We start from the raw sequence: 16,742 nt of genomic DNA on the forward strand, positions 1-16,742 counted from the left end.
TACATTTGACATTTTTGACATTACATTAACATTCACTAAATCCTCCTGCACTCTCACTATAATTCAGTTGGCTACTTCTTCATATTAAAAATATAGTCAAATTAATGTTCTATATTTTGTTTCAATAATATTTATTCCTTAATATTTTGTATTTTGAGGCGATTTTTATGGAACTAGATTGTAAACCACAATGATGCACCATTTATTTAATAAAATGCAAATAAAAAGAAAAAAAATCATATTATTTTCAATTCATGCAGTGATTAAGTTAAAAATGGAGAAAAGGTATTTAAATACCTTAGCCATTGTGTATTCCTAGTTGCATTTAAGAGTATATTCAGACATTATTACTTACTTTTAATAGGTTTTGCATTTGGATATATATTTAGGTATGATCAAAGACTACTTCATTGTCCATTTAGCCTTTTCTAATCATGTCCAAATTTTTCTGTGTTCATAAAGCAATTGCTGTAAAAGCCACCAAGTTTCGTACCATTCAGACGAAGTAAAAAAAAAAGTAACAATATAAAACTTTTAAACTGATTTTTTTTTGTTGTTGTTTAAAATGTAATTTTAGGGTTAAAAAATAGAGGTTCTTTACAGGAATCTATGGTTTCATAAAGAACCTGTTGCATCCATGAGACATTTTCACTTTAAAGGTTCTTTTAATTATTAAAACTCTCTTCACAGACCTCATGCAGATGTTTTTTTCTTGTCGCAACTGATTGACAGAATCATCACTCAACACGTGCAATTACTGTCTTTAGTCTTTGTAACATCTGCACCATACTCAACAATGATTTCCCACCTGTCCGCCAGTGAGAGCTCTGTAAGTCAGCTGGATCACAGGTTAACACACCTGAGCCGATTGTAAAAGTGTTGAGTGACGGGTCCAATGTTTTCACAACCATATAGCATCTGGTTCACTAATAGCATCTGCATCCCTCTCGTCTGCCTGCATGTTTAAATCTTTTCATCATCTCGCAGTGACTCATGAAATAATTGCTGCTCTTATGCATGTAACTCATAACAATTGTGTGCTGAGTGTCATGGGCAGTGTTTTTACAACCGTAACATCTGGTTTGAGGGTTCTAACGCTATTGTTTTTGCACAGTGCATAGGTCATTTAAGTCAAACAAACAAAACAATGCACAAAAACAACTATAAACCTTCAGTTGTTTGTTCGGTTCAATTTGTTTGATTCTTTTTTTTTGTCAGAGACAATGAAATCCCACCTCATGGCACAAGTTCTTTACCTGTTTTCTTTCAGGTTTGTTTAAAAGAAGGCTATCATTGTCTCTGGTGTTTGATGTTTATATGATGCCAATCTCTTAGAGTCATGATTCAGTGCCCATGATGAATTCCACAGACAACACATGCCAAATGTGCCAAAATTCGGTCAAGACTGCAGCCAAAATAAACATTATCAGTCACATTTAGTAGTTTCTTTAACCATTAGGCATCACCAAACAGGTACTGAATGATTCAGGTAGGGACACTTAAAAAAGAAAATAATATTTCTTAATTAATTTGATATTTCCATGTATACTTATTTATAGAGAAGACTGAGTCACAGTACTGCTGTCATTACCATCACAACAAGCAATTTTTCAGACAGTTTTTTTTTAAAGGTTTATGGTGGAAATGAAAGTGATAAAATAGATCATAAGTGAACACATCTGCCAGGACAGCAGAAATATATATATATATATTTTTTTTACTCATTCATGATATAAAAATACACTGTAAAATGGTAACTTAAAGAGCTGTTTTTACTTGATTTAACACAAAAATAATTTTGTTGGTATAAATTATTGTATTTAGGTTGATTCAGCAATATTATATATTTTTGACTTTATTATTATTTATATTTTTGTATAGCTTTTGTCATTACCGAACCAGTCAGATAATTTCATTAGACGTCACTATCACTGCAATAACAACAATCCATCACACATGTATGAGATGTATAATATAGACTTAAGTTTAATCTTCCAATATTATAGGTAAATGTCCCTAAGTAAAGAATCACCCTGTTCATTATAGACAGAGACAGTGTGCGCTTATTTTGAGTAGGCTAAACAGACTTTTACTTGTAAATGATAAAAAGTCTCACCATTGCCGAAACGACGTCTGTCATCTTGAATAGCAACTCCAAAGACACTTATTACTAAAGGTGCGCAGCGCTCTTCGCCAAATATCCTGCGCGCTCTCAATGACAGAAAAGAAAAGCCTATTCAATATTTCCTCTTCTTTGAAAACTCCAACTCTCTGCCGAGTCCGACAGTTGATGATAAAAATGAAAACAACTGAAACAATCAGACCATAATAATTAATTTCCAAAGAAATTAAACCAGTCTTGTCGCACTTTGGGGACTGAAAGGCGCTGTCCTGTCGCTCTTGGCCAGCGGCGACTCCGCTGTTCTGTGGAATGCGCAACAGCTGGAACTCGACCGTTCGCTGATGTGCGCGTGCGCATTGGAGCCCCCGGCGCGTGCAGTTCAGCCAGCACTGACAGTGCACTGTTTGTTGACACAAAGGGTTAAAACATTCATCTGTCATTAAAAAAAAGCAGCAGTTTGAAATTAATCAGAGATTATCGATAGAATACATTGGTTTAACTCATCAAAATAAGTTATTTTCAACTTTTTTCTAACGATTCAACTCGTTTTTTTAGGTTAGCCTAATGTAATTTAAGTTGAAATAACTTAAACATTTAAGTACAAGTTGATTGATTATTTTTTACAGTGTATCCCCCTACATTAAACCTACTCCTAAACCTTCCCATCACAGAAAACGTTTCTGCATTTAAAAAACAAACAAAAAAACAAAAACAAAACACTGTTATATCAAGAAAGTGCCCTCATAAACCATGTTTACGTGATAATACCCAAGTCAGTATACACATTTGTGTCCTCATAAACCATATTTCATGCAGCTTCCTCCGCTCACAATTATCTAAAAGTTAATTACAGCTGTCAACTCAAAATATCCACTGAGAAACTATTTGTTTAATTAACATACAGAGTCTACAATGTGTGTCATACATTCTCACCCCGTCGTTCACACCCTACATCCAATTTGTGATTAGAGGTCACATGTGGCTGAATTCTTCAGTAAACAGGATGCTCCAGCGCACACTCATCCACGCTTTTCTTATCTCAGAAACGAGACCAATGCCTTTTACTAAATAAATAAGCAAGCTCTCCACGTGAAGGTTGTCTGCAATGGTAGAATAATAGCTCTGTTTTATACAACTGCAAATGCTGTTATTTTAAAAGAAAGTGCTTGGAATCACCTGCTCTCTGCATGTATATTTTCCTAAAACTCCATCAAACAATCTATCATTACTCTTTACAGTCCCCGAATGAGCTGGACAAACAGAGGGAATGGAGAACTGGATGACCTTTGGTCAGTTCACAGATGGCCAGTGTTGCCCATACAGCCTCCCTTCACCCTGGAGCCCAGGAGGACCCTCAAACAAAAAGGCAGAAGCTACGAGTGTTAAGTGAGATGGAGAAAACATTGCAGCATGTCCACTGTAGCAGTCGTTACCCACAAGGCCACAGTGGCGTGTAATTACACTGTAGTTAGTGTCCCTTTACTTAAGTTACTGCATTCTGCCGACATGAAAAAACAACCCCTGACATTCTTTCATGATCTGGAATGAAATAAAGAGGGAGTGAAGAAAGGGAGAGCCCAGAGTGTGAAACAAAGGATGGAGAGAAAGAATTTTGTTTGTCAAGGTCTTAAAAAGACCACTGGTGCACACTTTCATGGAAAGAACAAAGCATCTCATAGTTTGGAAATGTATTGGCCAGGTCACCATGTCTTGAGCTTCTCAAAAATCTGGCATAATGTTTTTAAGGCTTGGAATTATCAAATCATTGATATAGAAGGGTCCAAAAGTCTGACCACTAAAATTCATGTATTCAAAATCTAAATGTTGGAACTTAAAACAAAGAAATTCTTACAAATGAAGCTTCCAAACGGGCAAATGGGGGTTTTCACCATGATGCCATAGAAGAACCATTTTTGGTTCCTCAAAGATCCTTTCAGCGAACAGTTCTTAAAATAACCATTCTTAATTTGAAGAATACTTTAATAATCTTAAGAACATTTTCCCACTGTCTGAACCTTTTGTGGAATGGAAAGTTTCCATGTATGTTAAAGGTTCTTCATGGAACCATAGATAAAGAACCTTTGTTTTTAAGAGTGTGATGTAAAATAAATAAGAAATATGGAGTATTCTGCACTATTTCTAGGAAATTGAAATTGAAATTGATCTTGACTTCTTTGTACAGACAGTCAGATGTTCTTGCTTCAACTAAGCTCAATTTGCTCTCTGGGACATCTCACATCATGATCATCAGATGTTTCGCAAACTTATGCTATTTCAGTTCAGAGACATTGAGTGTAACTCTAATGATTGTTACGTTGATAATATTTGTGATGAAATTACAAAGAAGTAAATGCATAGAAGTATTTGCACTTGTAGATGTTTGGACCATGGTGTGTCTTCTGATTCAAAACTGGACTGCATTTTTTTCACGTAAAATTCATTATGAATATCCAAACTGAAAAACTCTAGGGGAAACATTCCCTTTGCGATAACGGTGCCGGAAAAAAAAACTGATTTTAAAGCTGAAGAGAACGAGAGCAGCTGTGCTGATTAGATCTGTCTCCACTTTCTTTCTCTCTTCCTAAATACCTCCATGCTTTGAGCACATAATTGTTCCTTCATTGGATTCAAATGCTGTGTGTGGACTCGTTCACATGGTCCTGATCTTTATCTGATGTCCTTCCCATCCCAGAGTCCACAGAAAACAGTCACTGGAATGTGGACATCACAGGGAAGCGCAGGTGTGGAAGAACCTCTTGCGCTCTGCAGGACCCTTTATGTGGAGCCGCTCACATCATTTCTGTGAATACTAGGAACAGTTTTTTTTAATACTGAAGAGCAAAAAAAATTAACTGAGATTAACCAAAGATGATTACACCTAATTCTCATAAAGAAGAAAAAAAAAAAAGATTTTCAGCATTTAATTTAAAGGGCTATATTGGGTCAATCTCACAAAGCCTGTCATGCTTATATCACACTAAAATATTTATATATATATATATATATATATATATATTCCCCACGTTGGTACCCCCCCCCTTCTCATAACTTTAATGAGAAATTATATTATAAATGATTGCATCATGTCAGTATTTATTATAGTGCCAAATTTCAGAGACAAATCAAGGCAAATTATAAATTACATTTTTGTACCAATAGGAAGTTACAGAATCTATATTTATTGGTAAAAATGCAATTTTTTTCACAACTTTAATGAGAAAAAAAACCCAATGATATATTAATCATATTATTATCCATAATGGCAGTATTTGTTACAGTGACAAATTTCTGAACATATCGTGGCAATTATAAAAAAAAATATTTTGTACCAACAAGAAATTATTGGTAAAAAAACACCATATTTTCATAATTCTTTTCATAAGAGAAAAAATAATGATGTATTAATTAAATTCGAAATGGTTATTCATCGTAGCAGTATTTTATAGTGCCAAATTTCTAAGAAAATTGAGGCAACAGAAAATACAAAAAATCTTTATTTCTGTTCTTCACCAGCTGTAAAAGAAAAGTGGTTCCTGTCGTGACCATGGTCCGCATCTTCCACCGTCTGAGGGCTGAGATCATACAGAACACAGGATACTTTCTTTTTCATGATGCAACATAAAACATATATACTTTTATATGACAGAATAAACATTTAATATTTATTGAAATGCATTCTAAAATATGAATCATAATTACACACATTTCTTTTCAATGCATAAAGTACGTAAACGTGCTGCGGTAAAATGATCAGACTAATGGCACTTAAAGCTCTGTTGAATGAAATATAAAAAATGGCCAGTTTAGAGCTTATTTGGTATCCATCTCCTCTTGATAATCACATGCAGTGACCTCCATGTGATCCCAGTTATTCGTGGTCAGCACAACTTCAGTCTTTGCGGTGGTCAAAGAAAATGTCATGTGCCTGACCGATCTGGAAGGTGGAGGTTATTTAAACTAATGACAGTGCTTGCGAAGTCCACAAGTTCTACGAAGTCTGAAGTGATGATATTGACCCCATCTATGCCTGGCTTTTGTGCCCCCACCCATGTCATTATGGTTGGAAGGTTCCTGTGACAGAAACAACAGAAGTGCATGTAAGAACAGACGGGTAGGATGCATTGAATAATGCATATTCTAATAACATGCTGATTTATAGTACTCATACACAAATTAAGCCTGCATTTACACTCATTTTCCACTTTATCTCTTTAATGAAAGATGGTATGGTAGTATGTTTTACACTACCTGTCAAAAGTTTGGAGTCAGGAAGATGTTTTTGTTGTTGTTGAAAGAAATTAATACTTTTAATTAATACTGCATTTAATTGATAAAAGGTGACAATAAAGACATTTATAAGATTACAATATATTTCTCTTTCAAATAAATGCTGTTCTTTTGAACTTTCTTCATCAAATAATTAATTTAGATTTTTTTTTTTTACAGTTTCCACAAAGCAGCACAACTGTTTTTAACAATGATAATAACAAATAAAAATGTTTCTTGAGCACCAAATCAGAATATTAAAATGATTTCTAAGTAAGTAGAAGTAATTATGGTGAAAATTCAGCTTTGCCATCATAAATTATATTTGAAAATATATTACGAATAGAGAACAGTTATTTTAAATAGTACAAATATTTCGCAACATTACCGTTTTTACTGCATTTTTGATCAAATAAATTCAGCCCTGGTAAGCATTAGAGACTTCTTTCAAAACACACTTTCTAGGTTGTATAGATTTGCATAAATACTATATGCAATGTTTAATCAACATGACAAAACCGCACTCATCTACAGGGAAGTTGAAGTAGTTTTAGCAATCACAAAGTTAGTTCTACTTAAGGTCAGCTCAGACTAGAAATAAACTTCCCAAGCACCACAGCCATCTACAGCAGCAGCCAGGACAAAACCAGGAAATGGGAAGCTCAGGCTGTGTTTTTCCTGGAATAATAAACAATCCAACATCCACACTCAGGCAGAGTTAAACAGCTTCCTCCGAGACGGCTGTCTCAGGATGTCCGCTAAGACACCGTACGAGTTCCATACTTCTGTGTTGGTCAGTATATGTGCCACTATGTCATATTAAGTCAGACAGCCTCTGACTCATTTAGGAAGTTCATGTAGGCCATGTTCAAAATAGTATACAAAATGTAGTCTGAATACTATGTACTGTACATAATATGCAAATATTATTGCTCAAAAGCCTGCACTTCATTTCAAGGGGCCTTGGATTTTCTCTTGAAGAGGGGCCCCCTTCAGCCTGGGTTCAATAAATTGTCTGGGACCTTACCGGACCTCCTCATTGTGATGACAGATTATGTTTGTGCTCAGAAGGGTTCCTCACTCTGGTCCTCCTGACACTTAGCAAATATGGGGCTGCCACCTAGTGGATCATTTTAAAATTATTCCAACATTTATAGTTTATTCCAATATCCGTGTGAATGTGTGTGTGTGTGTGTGTGTGTGTATCATAGATCTACAATTATAATTTTTATTTAAAAAAAAAAGTAATTTTGTATCATGTTTTGTCATTTTTATTAGTTTTTGTTTTTAAACATGTTTGAAATATATAGGTTTTATTAAGTTTTAGTTTATTTAGTTTTAGTTATTTTAGGGTGTTCACACTTGGCATGTTTGGTTCGATTAAAACGAACCCATGGTGCGATTGCTCGGTTCATTTGAATAAACAAACTCTGGTGCGGTTCGATTTAAAGTCCCCATGAATTCAAAATTGACCATATTTACTTTGTTAGCCTAAATTGATCGTTTTGTGGTGAACAATTCATCCATGCAAGTCAATCCACAAAAAATTTTTTTTTGGCTTCGTAATCTTTAATCAAAATCTGAAATTTCCCCTCCCCTCTGCATTGGAGGACCTTCCCTGATGACGTAAGTTTGACGGTTTGGGTGTCTGCTTAACATCCGTAACCACGCCCCTCCAGCTGACAGTAGACAGGCTGAATGAAAACACCTACTTTTCTAGATCCAATCAGGTGCTAGTTGGAAAAAAAAGCCACGCCCACTATTTTGCCTCATTTAGTATTCCGTTTCTCTCGGAAATACGTCACAACACTGGAGAAAAGTCGTTTGCAACTTCCGGTTCACGGGGACTTTAAATGAACATGACACGGACTAAAGACATCTAAAGAACCAAAGACAGGAAGTGATGTTACAAGATGCGACCCTAAAAAGGACAAAATGCTGAAGCATACCTGGGTTTTTTTCGGCATAGGAGCTACGTTGCCATTTACAGTTCGGTATACAAGCATCAACGCTGTTTCCTTGCTGCAGATCTTTTCTTTTGCAACGGAGGAATTCCTGGCACTGTTTTGACTCCTTTACACATTTTATAAATTCAAGTTCTCAGTCAAAATACCATCATACATACACACATACAATGAGTGCATTTAGCCCAGAACACAGCATTGTTTTATATATTAGATGTTCGTTAATTTAAGATGTCCATCGCAAAATATATATATATTTTTGTATCTTTAGGTTCGGTCTTAAAAATGACAGTGTGAACACTAAGCGAACCAGGACTAAATGTATTATTTTCTGTTTCGGTCCAGACCAAAAGAACCAAGAGAACCAAACTAAAAGTGTGAACACATCCTAAATAATCCAGGTTAAAAATGTTTCCTCAACCTAAATACTCACCTCTCCACCAGGTAGTTTCTTAGCCCCCGCACCAGGCCCCTGGCAATGGTCTTGACACGTGGGGTTAAAATGGCCTGAGATACATGAAAGCTGCCGTATTTGGCTCGTTCACCCAGCGTGGTCTCCAGGAAATTGATGAGCTTGGTAGTGTCTGTGGTATTGGCCCATGGAGCGGGGATTTTACTACCAGGCCACATCACAGGGCAGCCCTCAGCAGATGGATGATGGTAGAACACTAAGACCTGTGAAACCAAATACAAACTTGAGAAACTGAATGAGCCATTATTCTGTAGTCAAAATGACATGATGGGCTCTAATGATGATAATGCTAATATTAATAGTGGTGCTTCCAAAAAGCTTGCTATAGGCCTACCGCTCATATTTGAGCTTAGTGAACAATCTGTATTAAATTATTAAACCTTGGTGCATTTCTCCTGCAGTTTCACGACAGTCATGAATTATCTGAATTATCAAGGAGAGGTGTCTCATAGACTTACATTGAAGTAGGCAAAGCCTTATCTAGAGACCAGAGTTAGAGACTTGATAGTGGGTTCTAGCAAGTGGGCACTTAGTAAACACCCAAAGCATTCTCATCCCAAGGCGTCATATACTGACGCTTTTGCCAAAGCGTCTACATCCAACGCACATGGCACCCTTTAGCGTCAATATAACACGCTTCGGTTATGGGTAGGTGTAGTGTTAGGGTTAGACCACTAGGAGGCGCCTTCTGGCCCACATATATCTGCGTCTCATATTGACGCTAAAGGGTGCCATGTGCGTTGGATGTAGAGCGTCAGTATATGACGCCTTGGGATGAGAACGGGCTGAAACACCATAAACCACTGGATAAAACCACTCAAAAAACCTCTTAATCATATAGAAACCATCCACAACATCCTATAGACCAGTGTTTCTTAACTTTTTTTATTGTCCACAACAATATCCGATGGCTCCGTGACTTTTCCAGTTTTGTGTGATTTACTGGATAGGGACTAAAGATTATAAAGCATTTTTTATGCATTTTCAACCCGATAAAATATATTAAATAAAAATTGTATAATCGTTATAAAAATACCCATTAAGTTCTAAGATGTACTACGTCCGGATATTACATTCATAGTATATAGAACATACTTTTTAGCTGCCGTGAAGTAATAATTACTAATTCAAAATAAGTACCTCCTCAAGAGAGTATGTGATTTTTGGATGCAGTCACCATTTGATAGCGTGTGCAAACAAAGGCGGTCGACACATGCGCTCTAGAAAGGTTCATCTTCGTCCAGTGTCTGCACTATTTTTCTCCAGAAGTTATGGCCGATACAAATGTCTTTGTATTCTTTTAAACTAAAGTTTTGTCTATCACATAACCACCTCACACAAGTGCTTGTCAATGTGGGTGTCTGATGTGTTTGCAGTCTCTGGTATTTTGTTGTTGTTGTTTCGTCTCTTTAGTTTCATTTTCTACTGTGAAACAATTCAGTGTGGCTGTCCGACCGAAGTTACAAAAATCGCGCGGCGAGCGTACTATTCTATGGTGACAATTTGCAGACCCTCGCATACGCATGCAAACAGAAGTATACTTTATGCTAAAGGCTTCCTTATATGTTTTTCAGGACTGTGGGAATCTGGGTTCTTCGAAGAAAAATGAAATTAGAGGATGAATTAAAATAAGAAATATCTTGGTTTTTAGATTTGGGCTTATTCTAAAAAGATTTTGGCTTATTCTAATGCTTGTTTTTTAACAATTTAATTTCAAGTTTGGAAGTTTGCTGAGGCCCCCTGGTTGAGAACCACTTCCTTCATTCATGGAACTGTTACTACACAGGCAAACACCACTCACATTTTCAAGAAGATTTAAAAAACATATGTTACCAGCAACTCTGCCAGAACATTTAAGATCTTGGTTCACCACCTTTTCTGTTACTAGCAGAATCAGAATCAGTTCCTGTATGACCACAAAGACTAACATGAGAATCTGCTAATCTCAAGGTGTTCACAAATAGAATAGTGCATGGATGCGAGTGTCCAGTTTTTGCCATTTGTACACCTGTCTTCCTCCATCAGAGTGGAAGTGAGACGTTAATCCGACAGTGATTAGGGTCAGAACACAGCAGGAATAGCTGACCCTTTGGTGCAGCACACCACAGACACACAAAGAGTCGGCACGTCAGCACTAGTTCACACACAAATTTAGTATAAGAGTCAAATTTAAACCCACACAATTTCCCCTTTATTCCATAGTCATTAGTTCATGCATTCATGACCTCTAGACTACTAATGCATTACTAGCTGGTTGTCCTTCATCCTCAATAAACAAGCTACAATTAGTCCAAAACGCAGCTGCTAGTTCTTACTAGGTAAATAAAAAATGATCATATAACACTAATCTTATCATCTCTACACTGGTTACCTATTAAGTTCCGTATCAATTACAAAGTATTGCTACTGACCTAAAACGGGTTAGCTCCTGTGTATTTAACTGATCTTCTATCGCCCTACAATCCATCACGCTCTTTAAGGTCACAAAACTCTGAGCTTTTGCTAGTACCTAGAATATCTAAGTCCACTAAAGGAGGGAGAGCGTTTTCACATTTGGCTCTTAAACTCTGGAATAGCCTTTATGGATCCGGCCTATTATGAAGACTTCAGATGATCATAACACCTGTGAAGAGACGGCGACAACTCATGCAAGGACTTCAGATGACGCAAACTCTGAATCAACATGTACCAATGCTACAATTTTCTATAATCATTTGTTGTATTCATTACTTCAATGAGCTCATTGTTTCTGCCTTAAATTATTACAATGTTTTAATTAATAAATTTTTAGCTAACTGTGTGATTTGTTTATGTACATTTCTGAAATGCATAACTTAGACAGTTACCTCTGACAACAGAGCACTCTAAATTGTAATGTAGACAGACATGCATTTTCTGTAAAGCTGCTTTGAAACAATGTGTATTGTGAAAAGCGCTATACAAATAAATGTGAATTGAATTATAGTTGGTGCAAATACAGATTATCACAAATCTGTTGAGTTAGTTGGTTTTCAGTTGGTTTACATCAGTCACGTGTTCCATTTTTCCTAGTCTCCCGCCAATCGTTAGTTGTCATGGACACTCATTAATCATCACAGCTGTTTGTCACTGTCTTATCACCACCGTGTATTTAAGATCCTCCTTTTCATTCAGTTGTTGTCTGGTATTATTTGTGTTAGCGCACGCTGCCTTTTTGTTTTATTAAACTATTGATCCTGTCTTCAGTCCATCTTGTGACAGATCAAACACACATTTATATGACAATAAACTGACTGAATTAATGTCAAAAGGTTGTTTATTTGGTGCTATGAGACAGAGCTGGCATTTGTATCAGTAACGTTTTATTTTCCAGTTTTTGACAGCTGTTTTTCAACTAATTGTAGTGAGTTTCAGTATGACTGATCGCCTAATCTCTTCATGGAACTTTTTTTAAGTGTTAAAAAAATCAACATCTTCTTATTAGTGTCACTGTCTCCCCTCCCCCATCAAAATGGACCTAACTGTTATCACAAGTATTTATATAGTTTTATATATCCACTTATTATACCACCCTTAATCATTGAAAGTGACGTGATGTATGAAGGCCAAGTATGGCATTTAACCCATCCAAGTTCGTGCACACACATAAGGAGCAGTGAGTAGTGAACACACACACACACACACACACACACACACACACACACTGCAAACCTCAGTTGTGGGTATTCAGGGTGGAAGAGATCGCTATTCATTCACTCCCCCACCTACATTTTCCTGCTATTGAGGATTGAACCCACAACCTTCAGGTAACCAGTCTGACTCTTTAAACATTAGGCTACAATACCCCATCAGATTTTGCTGCTTTTTCTTCACGTCAAATCACATTTCGAGATTTTTACTTTATGTAAAGCCTTCATTATTAACATGCACAACGGGGCGTCCTGAGCTCACCTGGTACCTGTTCTCCCACAGATAGTTTAGAGTGATCTCCTCCACCACGTCAAGCTTGCAGAGCTTGTGACCAAACACGTCCTTCAACATCTTGATTAGGTATTGATGATGCTCCTCGCTCATTGCATAATGATGATTAAAGTCTAAAAAAACAACCTCTTTCTTGTGCACGTTCAGAAAATGGTTAATGTCATTAAGGCCATCACGTACTTTGTGTCCAAAAAGCCCATGTATAAAGTATATCTCGTGGCCTGGTTCTCCTGGTTTGGTGGACACACGCAGGTCGAAATAGCGTATTCCTCCCTCAAGCTGTTCCCTGAAGGTGAGGTTCTGAGTCATGGACCATTTCTTCATCACCTTCTTGGCAAGAAAGCGGAATATCGCAGCTAGGTGCTTCACATATGCTTTCTGGTCTGGGCCGACTGGAGCGTGCTCATCCACCCAGAAGCTGAAGGAGTCATGAGACCCTAAAACATGATGAACACAAAGGCAGAATCAATACAAATTCAAACATTTCAATATGCATTTAAAAAAAGGAACAGGCTTGACAGTTCTGCAGTTAATTAGCCATTATGTCATGACACTATAAGTTGTTTATTAGAAAGATTTATTTAGAAAAATCCAGCTTTCAATAATCAATTGCTTCCTATTAAAATAAATCACAGAAACAGGTTTGACCATTAAGACTGTCCTCTAAGGAAACACTAAAAAAGGGAAACATTCACAATCCTGAAAGGATTATAATGTCATTGTGACAGTTTTTTTTTAGTTTACAGAATTTTTTATTATTTTAATAGAGGGGATTTTAAGTCTTAAAAATAAAATATAAAATAACAAAAATGTGTAATATATTTTATTATTTAATATGTTATTAATATAATTAAAATATAATACATATAAAAAGAAAGGGAATAGAAATAAATAAAACATAGAAATAAAACATTTAAATTATATATTTTATTAAAATTATCAATTAATGTGAAGGATCTAAGGATTCTCAATATAGCAACCTGTGTGTGTCTTGCTTTAATAATAATGATTTAATAATAATTTATTCATATTATTATACAATTTATATTAATATTTAATTATTTATTCATAATTTTATATTATTCCTTATCCATGTTTTATATTCTACATTACTTATTATTTGACTTCCTTGTTCTTACAATGTATTTTTCTTTAATCTTTTGATTTTGTGGTTCAAGAAGGGAAATTGAGTTTGCATGAGTATAAGAGATAAGATAACTTCTCCATTTCAAGGTTTTTAATGTCACAGGAGTCAGGACGATGCTGAGAAGCAGTATTTTTCCATTGTTTGTGCTTTGGTATAGGGGTGAATTGAGGGTCATTGGGATAGTTTTTGAAGGGTTTCTTTTTGAATGGAGAGGTTTCTTGCCATAAATTAAAAACATCAGCCCAACACATGATACATATCTGTAATACTGAAGATGTTACCTATCCATTTGAACAGGAAAAAAGTTTATATTTTAATGAAAGGATGTGTTATACACTTTTATGTAAACTGAGCCAAAACCCTTTTTTGGGGCAATATTTGGGTAATTGGGACACAACGTTTGGGTGATTGGGACAGCACATCTTTTCATTAATTTAGGGTAGTGTAAGCATATTTACACTCTAAAAAATACTGGGTTGTTTTGACTTGCTGTCGACTGGTTTTCCTGGTTTTGGACAAGACAAAACTGGTATCTTTTGATAGGAACTAGGAAAACCCCTACAATTGCATTTAATCACTCTTTTAACTAAATAAAGTACACTGCGCTTATAGGCTATAATTTTTGTTGTTTCTTAAATTATAGGCTTAGCTACATCTATTTGGAAAATGGCCAACTTTTGAATTCGCCACTGAATTAAATATTCACTTTAGTATTTCATTTAAATGAAATGTCAAAGGTCAGAGAAGTTCTCTCACCAGGAACCGCCAGGTGCTTGAGGGGCATTGATGTGAGGGCAGGGCACAGGGAGCCCATCCAGTCGGCGTTAGAGGTGCTGCCTTTGGGTCGTGTCTTCATTTCCTCTAGTAAAGTGTTTCAGCGCTAGCATGCACGATGCCAATTCAACAGCGATCCAGGCCAAGCTAATCCAGCAAACATTGTTACTCCTCGCGAAATCATTACAGAAAATCGGCATCAACGCACGATTTAAATCAAGATAACAATGATTTACTCATTATACTAACATCAATATGTGAGGCAAACTGCAGATGGAGAGCGAGCTCTTCTACTAAGTTAATCTTCTTAAACTGAAATTACAATCCTTATCCTCCTCCCTGCTTCCCTGCTGGCGTTAAAACGTCTCGGTCAGGGCTGATTACCCCCGCCCTCTCTCTCCCCATTAGACAGGTAACAGATGGGAGACTTCACCTCCAGTACTGCAAGTGGATATAGCTTGTAATGTTTGAAGAGCACGGACACTTTTGACTTACTGACCCCACCAATGAGTGTGATCCATTTCAGCATTTGTTGCAGTGAAGAGCTGAAATTGGAGACTTATTATTGTACTACCACGAAAATTAAATGCTTAAAAGCACATGCGGTAGTGGTTTTGATTCCCAAGTAACTGAAATATTTTGAATCACTTAACTAAAAAAAAAGATTAGCTCAGTGACCCTTTCTGAAAGTAACATGTTGTGCCATGCGGGAGTCAACAAGACGTGAGTGTAATAAGCGCATCATTGAAGCATTCACTCAATAGATTGTCTCCAAGTCGACCGAATAATAGCAACGTAGCAAGAGAAGCAAATCTATGTTTTCCTTTCACTGTTGAACATGACATTATTAAGTTACAGTAAATGATTAAGAGATAAACATAAATAGACAAAGCCTTCAGCACTTCAAAGGGAGAACTTAAAAGGATAGTTCATCCAATTATTGACCGGATTCCAATAGTAGTTCACGTCTCGGTTTGACGTCAGAACCCGACGTCAACATCCAACGTCGGACAGACGTTATATTTTGGTTGGAAATGAAAGAGATTATGAACCGACTGATGTTGGTTTCTGACGTCAACCCGTTTTTCATTTTCAACCACAATACAACGTCTGTCTGACGTTGGAGATTAATGTCAATATGACATTGGATTCTGACATCAACCTGATTTTCATTTTCAACGTTGGGTTTGGTCTTCTAAATGCGAATTTTGTCATTGTTTTGGTGCACACTATCTTATAGATAACAGTAAGGCTAACATATTCATACTAGAAGCCAAAAAACTTTAAATAGGGCACTTTTTGAGGGAACAGCACCATTGTGGACGTTATTGAGTGCACTTATTCAATCTCACATTCAATCCCACAACTGGAACTGTGTTCTAGAAATATATTTGATATTGATATGAGGGTAGGAAGCCAGGCATAGATTCAGAGGCATAAGGTACTGTAAGTATTACAACAATGCAACAATAATAAAACAATGCATTGACATTTACTTTTTACTTTTGATACTTATACTTTTAAAAAACGAGTAACCTACTTCTGTACATTTACTTAAGAAAAAAATCAGTATTTACAACTTGTAACGGAGTAATATTTGACTTTCACTCAAGTAAGGAAGTTGTGTACCTACTTTGTCCACCTCTGGGGGGTAATAATTTAGCTGGGGTCGAAATTCGTCACAACACCTGTAGCCTACTATATGTCCGGGTTAATTTGAAATGTGTGAAAACTCCCCTAAAGCAAATTTCTGAAGTGAACATTTTAAATATGCTTCCGAATACATAGCCTACTGTATGCAGCTATATCCTACACTGTAACGTTATATTCTATGTTTAAATACGCTATATTCTCGTAGCCTATCTCTATAAAATAAAGACAATTTCATGTAAGTTAAATTAAAAGAATTTACAATGCTTCAGTCGTGATCTTACTTACTTTTGACATATCACACACTTCCTTGGCTTTGACCACTAGCCTACTACTTAAGCTCATACACGCAAACCGACTTCCGGTGTGACATTAGTTGGTTCGCGT

At 36.3% G+C, this 16,742-nt stretch overlaps 2 protein-coding genes across 9 annotated transcripts in view; both read right to left on the reverse strand.

Annotated features, from left to right (window-relative positions):
* Window positions 1–2,412, reverse strand: part of phldb2b (pleckstrin homology-like domain, family B, member 2b) — a 43,997-nt gene extending 41,585 nt beyond the window's left edge. For 5 of the 8 annotated variants that reach the window (XM_056249059.1, XM_056249053.1, XM_056249054.1 and 2 more), the window contains exon 1: window positions 2,117–2,411. In XM_056249059.1, the coding sequence (XP_056105034.1) occupies window positions 2,117–2,140 (24 nt within the window). In that variant the 5' untranslated portion in view covers window positions 2,141–2,411. Of the gene's footprint in view, window positions 1–2,116 lie in introns of all 8 variants that reach the window. The other 3 variants (XM_056249058.1, XM_056249057.1, XM_056249051.1) reach the window with 2 other exon arrangements.
* Window positions 2,413–5,760: 3,348 nt separating this feature from the next.
* Window positions 5,761–14,997, reverse strand: plcxd2 (phosphatidylinositol-specific phospholipase C, X domain containing 2). Its single transcript, XM_056248793.1, has 4 exons — window positions 14,688–14,997; window positions 12,755–13,221; window positions 8,786–9,027; window positions 5,761–6,193 (listed from the first exon to the last, which is right to left on the reverse strand). The coding sequence occupies exons 1-4, from the start codon at window positions 14,785–14,787 to the stop codon at window positions 6,040–6,042; spliced, it is 963 nt and encodes a 320-aa protein (XP_056104768.1). The 5' UTR covers window positions 14,788–14,997; the 3' UTR covers window positions 5,761–6,039.
* Between the last annotated feature and the right edge of the window lie 1,745 nt (window positions 14,998–16,742).

Source organism: Rhinichthys klamathensis, unplaced genomic scaffold, assembly GCF_029890125.1.
Source record: "Rhinichthys klamathensis goyatoka isolate OS25496 unplaced genomic scaffold, OSU_Roscu_1.1 h1tg000059l_1, whole genome shotgun sequence".
NCBI lineage: Eukaryota > Metazoa > Chordata > Actinopteri > Cypriniformes > Leuciscidae > Rhinichthys > Rhinichthys klamathensis.